General features: G+C 43.3%; 1 protein-coding gene and 1 long non-coding RNA gene across 4 annotated transcripts in view; both read right to left on the reverse strand.

Annotated features, from left to right (window-relative positions):
• LOC135100752 (homeobox protein TGIF1-like) overlaps positions 1-1,860 on the reverse strand; it is a 40,561-nt gene extending 38,701 nt beyond the window's left edge. The window contains exon 1 of one of the 2 annotated variants that reach the window (XM_064003996.1): positions 1,628-1,860. In XM_064003996.1, the coding sequence (XP_063860066.1) occupies positions 1,628-1,697 (70 nt within the window). In that variant the 5' untranslated portion in view covers positions 1,698-1,860. The remainder of the gene's footprint in view (positions 1-1,627) is intronic. The other variant, XM_064004004.1, reaches the window with a different exon arrangement.
• A 4,598-nt stretch (positions 1,861-6,458) lies between these two features.
• LOC135095107 (uncharacterized) overlaps positions 6,459-7,500 on the reverse strand; it is a 7,118-nt gene continuing 6,076 nt past the window's right edge. For both annotated transcript variants that reach the window (XR_010264429.1, XR_010264281.1), the window contains exon 4: positions 6,459-7,377. This is a non-coding gene — a long non-coding RNA (uncharacterized LOC135095107). The remainder of the gene's footprint in view (positions 7,378-7,500) is intronic.

Raw genomic sequence — 7,500 nt, forward strand, 5'->3', positions numbered from 1 at the left:
GACTACACAAAGCACACGATATCACCTTCAAGGACAGATCATAAAAAAACATGCGGGGTGCGGGACCTCATCTTATCATGCCATCCTTGATTTTACCCATTGATGTTGACAGACGGTTATCTTTTCGGTTTTGTGGGTGAAGTGCTGTTCTGACACGACAGGCAAGCTTCACATCACTCCGTTTAATGAAACACAAGGCCAATTTCCCGAAAACAAAGTAAACCAGAGTATTCCAGTGCGTGAGAAGTAAGGGTATGTGTATACAGAATCTTTGTTCAGCGCTGCCTATTTCCACACACGTGCCTCACATCCTGCACCACCAACACCACGAGGTCTCCCACTCGCCCAGACGGAAGGAGACGGAGGCACGGGGCGAAGGTCGACGCGAATACAAGCGCGATTCGTTGAACTCTTACTTCATTTCTTACCTCCACCGTCACCATTCAATGCCTACTCCTGATAAACGTTGTCAGAATTTTGCGCTCTAATGCCATGCTGAATAACGACAGCGTATACAGAAGTGTAAAGAACGATGGATGCAGGGGAAAGAAGCCCAAGACGCCTCCATTTCCGTCATGGGCAGCCTAGATAAACAGCCGGAATTACAAAGGCAAGTCATGGTGGGATATGAACTGGGTCACTGTCTCGTATAAATGTAGGTCGCAGACGGTTATATGACAGTTCTCTCTCTCTCTCTCTCTCTCTCTCTCTCTCTCTCTCTCTCTCTCTCTCTCTCTCTCTCTCTCTCAATATTCACTGGAAACAGCCATCCTAATTTCGATACGTACAATAAAATAATAATCTCACAAATTCACTAGCTGTGTCAACAAGACTCATACTTCAAAACAATTCAGTGGTCCGCGGTTATTTCCTCTGAAGTCCGGTTGACATTCTGGCAGACAACTGTCATCCTTCACACAGTTGCCATGTGTGACAGAAAACCAAGTGGTGCTGAGCAACAAAACGTCTGAATAAGCAGTCAGTCTTATAATTTCTGCGAAAATATCGCATTTTATTATAAATTGCAGGTCATACGCATAAAGAAAAAAAAGAGCTAGTGTTGATGCTGGGTGTACTGTACGGATATTAACTTTATATTCCCGAGCACGTGCGGCCTTCAGTCAGCCCCTCTGTGTCTGACGCTGCCTCATCTCAGCTCCGACCAAGAGTGATGCTAACAAAGAGGTGCTATATAACGGCGTCTTCACTCTGAATCCTTATCATCATACATTACGCAATAACAATCATACTGTCAGGCCACATCGCGTGAGATGAAGGGCTACCCCACGTGGCAACACTGAGTGGCAACTTGACCCTCCCTCTCACAGGCTGAGGAGAACATGAGGGAGATCTGGTGGCGGGGAGCAAGGGGAAGGGGGAGGAAGGGAAGGAAGACCCGCGCGCTTTGACGTTTGGTGATGCTTGACAGTCCCCAAGCCTACACGACACCCGACGACATTCTAACACTGCACTAACTACCTGACAAAACACTCAAAATTCATCTGAGAAACAGGGCGAGCGTTCCCTACACGGCACATGCCCGATTTGGTGTTGAAATGGCGTTGGAAGCGAAGATTCTGCGTCGTAGCGTTCCTCAACACAAAAATACAGGCAGGCTTGTACTCACCACACACTGGGCTGCTTGACACCACCTCCTCTTTCTCCACCATGCCAGTGTGCACCTCCTCATCATCCATGTTCACTGGCTGTCGTGTTCACTGTTAACACCACGGAATAATCAACACCTTGCCTTGTGCCTCCCACGAGGTCCGTTCCCGCGCGCGGTGTGACAGCTGAAGCACGTGGGTTGCGCGGGAGCTGTGCGCAGGGGGAGGAGCGTCCATCAGGCGGGACCAACTGCCATTGGCCGCCGCTTGGCAGACACCACTGGCGCTCTCGTCAAATGTCAACTCGTACCCATTGTTTCTTTTGTATACTGTGTATTGTGTTTACATAAAGCATGCGTTTATATGTATAAGAGTAAGAGTTTTCAGTGTTCTAAGGTGTAATGTACGGAAAATAGTACCTAATGCACATTTTTTTTTTCAAAATAAATCTACTAAATAATATTTCCATAGAAATATAAGGAAGTCATACGATTCATTCTTTGTCTTTATTTTTCCTCTTTCATTTTTCCATCAACTGAGACAAATATATGTTGCTCTAAAGAGTAAGTAGCGTGTTATAAAAGTACAGGTATGCACCTCACCCAAGAGGTGGAGGTGATGGAACCCTCGACACTGCCGTTGCCAGGCAACATAGCTCCAAACAATCACAGGGATCATCAAGGAAGCTTCCCCCGGCATGATCAATATATAGCTGCTGTTAAGTCCCCCACCCCACACTGATTTACCGGAAGCCCATCATAACATAAAACATCTCACGTATTCCCACGATGTCACTCGCTGCATAAAGAATGACTGTAATGAATTAACATCTTATCACTTTAAATTCATAATCCATAATATATTTGCTTGCACTCGAAATTGCCAATGCTTGTTCTCCATGATGAAAACATCATAATTCAAGTATAATACATTACCTAGAGTAATATAGTACACCCTGTACATTACATGCATTGATAATTTGATTAATAAAAGGAAACTTGTTTTACTATGTTTATGAGAGTGAAGAGCGTGTACTGTTTGGCAACATACTACCAACTCCCCTCTGTCCCCAGGCTTTAGTACACCCGTCATGTCCAAGGGTCAGGTAAGTAGGCGGTGAGCTACGTGACTGACAACCTGGCACAGCAATTATGTTTAGTTAACGAAGAGGCTGTTTGGGTGGTGACTTTTACTGAGATGGAGAGTTTCAAGCGGTAGAGCAGGTGGCGATCAAGATGGTGTGGACACTAGACATCCGCTACCTCATTGTTCATACAGTCCCCAGTCTCCGGGAGGACCACATTCCTTCCACCTCACACCCGTTCCCCCGCCCCTCACCCCACTCTGTCCCTCCCTCCTATCTGCGCCCCTGACTGACTGACTCTCCTCAGACTACTGTCTCTGTGCTGTGCAGTGTCGTGCGTATTTCACTTCTAGTGGACGCGTTTCTTTCCACCCATGATTCTTTGCTTTGTGCTAAGACAGCTATATACTAAACCTCTCTCTCTCTCTCTCTCTCTCTCTCTCTCTCTCTCTCTCTCTCTCTCTCTCTCTCTCTCTCTCTTGACTGACCGAGTATTATGTCTGACAGCTGAATGTGCCATGTTGTATGTGGATGTTTCAGTTCAAATGGGCATGTTTCTCTGCAGTCATGATCGTCTGCTTTCAGCTGAGACGAAACCGGGACCACTTCAATACACACTCCAGCTGTCCCGCCATAACACAACACAGTTCCATCTCGACGCGGATAACTAGGTCGTAACTCAGACTCTGTTGAGACTAATGGTGTGTAGCAGGATTTGTGCTAAGCACCCGTGTGAGAAGAGGACTTAGTCTGACCTAACACTTCTCCACGGACATGTACAGGACGCAGCCATCAGCAGGATTATCGTGTGCAGTGAGGTGCTGTGGGTTACTTGCTACTCGACGTCTGCCCTTCAGTGAGTGGCGCGTCAGGATACCCGGCAAAAAGTTGTTTGATTTTTCTTCTTCCTCCTCCTCCTCTTCTTTTTCTTCTGGTTATCAGTATCACTGTAAACTCAAATTATAGTAACTTTTGTTTTATTTATTTATTTATTTATTTATTTATTTATTTATTTATTCATTTATATATATTTTTAGATGTCTGTTAAAGTGACAAGTAAAAGAAAAAGAAAATCAATCAATTGTCTCGTAATCTACGAAGCCCCCCGAAACAGAAGCCTCGGCAGCAATCGAGAATAACGAAGTGGCTCGATGGCTGGCAAGCTGGCACCCTTGCAGCATGCCCTCCCTGTTGACGCGTGAACCACATTCGAACATTCTTATATTCATCACATGGAGGAGACATGCCTCTCTCTCTCTCTCTCTCTCTCTCTCTCTCTCTCTCTCTCTCTCTCTCTCTCTCTCTCTCTCTCTCTCTCTCTCTGACTTGGGCAACTTCTTTTAAAGGTCTGCATGTATATCAAGCACCCCGATCAAATGAACTTGTCGAAACATCTCAATAGGAACGCGAAAAACTACGCCACAATAATACTGTCACCCTGGACAACTAATAGTCCTTCATGGCAGGCAGTCATGTGATGCCCTCGCCCACGGCAGCCCATGCGCCATCCTTCTGGCACCGGGAGCAGATGCCGCTTATGAGTATGAAAATAAACCTGGCAAGGTGCAGAGTGCGGCCTCTCTCCCTCTCTCGCGGACCGGCCCAACCCTCGCCTCCTGCCGCTGGTTAAATTAGGAAATGCATGATGAGGTGAGAGCCGTGTCAGTACTGATGGAGGGCTGAGCACCTGGTAATCCGAGAACACCCAGCAAGAAATTTTACAACGATATTTAATTCGGTGGATCCACTCCTTGATTCACTCACTCCGCTCCACCAGCCACAGGACCTCCACCCTCCCTGCTCGCATCGGAGGTGTGTAGGCGTTGTGGGCAAAGAGCGAGGAGTGTCTTGAGTGTGGGAGGCGTGGCGGCGGTTGCGAGGAGGAGGCAGGTGGCTGTGTGTGCACGATGCTTTGCAAGAACAGTGGGGGACGTTTTCAATGCTGACGTCGGCAACGCACTGGTGGAACAGTTAGATGTTTTGACAAGATGAAGCTGTAGAGTCTAGTGTGCTATAATTCTTGCCTTAATGTACGTAAGTTCGAGAGAGAGAGAGAGAGAGAGAGAGAGAGAGAGAGAGAGAGAGAGAGAGAGAGAGAGAGAGAGAGAGAGAGAGAGAGAGAGAGAGAGAGAGAAAGCTTGTGGACTCATTATATCCATGTAGTGTTAGTTGCAATTTTCCACGATATATGTCAAGTAACTTTAGAGCTGCTCACCAACAACTTAAGAAACAAATAACACGGAACCCTGAATGATAGTCCATCTTCAGTAAAATCACAGTTCTCTCTCTCTCTCTCTCTCTCTCTCTCTCTCTCTCTCTCTCTCTCTCTCTCTCTCTCTCTCTCTCTCTCTCTCTCTCTAAACGTTGAATTCACCTGTCAACAGAAAGGCAGTTTTTACATCAGATATACTAACGGCTGAATAGAATACTATGATGGTGCGATATAAACAGATAATAAACAAGAATAATTGTGTGTGTGAGATTGTGTATGTTAGGTAACGGCTTACCATTTATTACCTACTTTATTTATTTGTATTTCATTTATTCTTTTTTTACACATGAAGGAGACTGACCATGAAGGAAAAGAAGGAAAAATAAAGAAATAAAAGAGAATATAAAGTTGTCGCTCCCTGAAAAAAAAAAAAATAATATAGAAAATAGTAAATTAAAAAGCATCACAGGAACAGGAAGATCTCCAAAGTGGATGCCAGTTTACTTATAATAAGGGAGTATAGACAGAATAATGTGACAGCAGTTAACGGAACATCGAGAGCTGATCATCTTCGGTAGCCGAGACATGCGGGGTTGGGTTATCACATTTCTGCTCCTTTCAACACACAAGCAGCAGTTAACAATCGTCCCTCTGAGCTCCTGAAGCAAGAAGGAGGAGGAGGATGAGGAAAAGAAGAAGAGGTAGTAATAGCAGAAACAGAAGAAAAGAAATTAAAGGAGGAAGGAGGAGGATAAGAAGAAAAAAAGGAGAAATAAATAATTAAAAAAAGAAAAACAAGAACAAGAACAAGAAAGAAAGCAAGAAAGAAAAAAAGAAAGAAAGGAAGAAAGAAAGAAGACGACGACGACGACGACGACGACGACGACGACGAAGAAGAAGAAGAAGAAGAAGAAGAAGAAGAAGAAGAAGAAGATGATGAAGATGATGATGAAAAAGAAGAAGAGGAGGAAAAAAAGGAAGAAAGAAAGAAAGAAAGAAAAAAAAAAGAAGAGAGAAAAGAAAGAAAGAAAGAAAGAAGAAAAAGAAGAGGAAGCAGAAGAAGAAGAAGAAGAAGAAGAAGAAGAAGAAGAAGAAGAAGAAGAAGAAGAAGAAGAAGAGAAAGAAAGAAAGAAAGAAAGAAGAAGAAGAAGAAAGAAAGAAAGAAGACGAAGAAGGGGAAAAAAAAAGTCCTGTGCATTTCTCTGCATGGCAAAGTTCTTCGCGGAATGGAATGTTTAATGTCATGAATCACAGTGTTTTCATGCCACAAGTTAGTGCCGCCTACACAAGCACGCCGTCAGTTGCTCAACGTCTCACTGCCCGGCCACCACACTGCCTAATTTATTGTGTGTGTGCCTGCATGATGCCACAGGGTAAGTACATTGGCCTCCTATGCTAGATAAAGGTCTATGGGGTTGTGGAAGGGATGTGGTATTGGTGTAGGTATATATATATATATATATATATATATATATATATATATATATATATATATATATATATATATATATATATATATATATATATATATATATATAACAAGGATGACCTAAACAAAATCCCTATGGTCAATAATCAGGATAGGACGGGAAGTATCGGGTTCAAGCTTGATGAAGTTATTGTTCCTCACGGTCAGTAATCAGAATATGACAGGGAGTATCGGCTTCAAGCTTGATAAAGTTATATTTTCCTCTCATTCTGCTCTGGTGAACAAGGTGGAATCAAAAACATTTCGTCTCATCGACTCCTCTCCTCTAAGTGACTGCCTTTAGCCTCTCTTTCGTCTCCACAATGTTGTATCTGTTGTTATCTCCTACCGCTATTTTCACACTAACCGTTTTTGCGATCTTGCTAACAGCATGCTTCCCTCCCCACAGCGGCCTCGCTGCACAAGACTTTCTAGTTTCTCTCATCCCTTTTCTGTCCACTTCCCTAATACACGAGTTAATCAGCATTCGTAATTTTTCATCTGTTTCACTGATAAACTCTGGAACTCCCCATCTGCTTCTGTATTTCTCCTTTTCTATGATTTCAAATAAAAAGGAGGTTTCAAGACACTTCTCCAACTTTGGATAATCTTTTTTGGCTCTTTTTCTTTGGGGACTGGTACCTCAGTGAACCTTTTTTTACATAATTTTTGTTGACCTCGGCCAGTACCTCTCTTACGTAAAAAAAAAAAAAGATAGGAAGAAGCTGGTTCACAAATAACTGGTGGATGACTGGAATAGACTCAGTAATCAAGCTGTTAGTGTCGAGTCAATGGAGAACTTTGAAATATTATATTTATGGATAGTGATGATAGGAGGATATAGGTATAGTATATATATATATGCTTTATACAGGAATGCCACGTGTAGGCCTGATGGCTTATTGCAGCTTCCCTTGTGTTCTTATTCTCAAAACAAGTATAAAGAACTCATGGCAACTGCATACAAGATTATTCTGCTTGGAAGTCTTAAATCAACACTGCCAACCTGAAAAAAAAATGAAAAGAAAGAATTTACATAAGAACATAAGAAAATAAGGGAAGTTGCAAGAAGCCACCATGCCCACACGTGGCAATCCCTGTATGAAACATATCTATCTATTTCGACCGA

This window comes from Scylla paramamosain, chromosome 1 (genome assembly GCF_035594125.1).
Source record: "Scylla paramamosain isolate STU-SP2022 chromosome 1, ASM3559412v1, whole genome shotgun sequence".
In the NCBI taxonomy this organism is placed as follows: domain Eukaryota; kingdom Metazoa; phylum Arthropoda; class Malacostraca; order Decapoda; family Portunidae; genus Scylla; species Scylla paramamosain.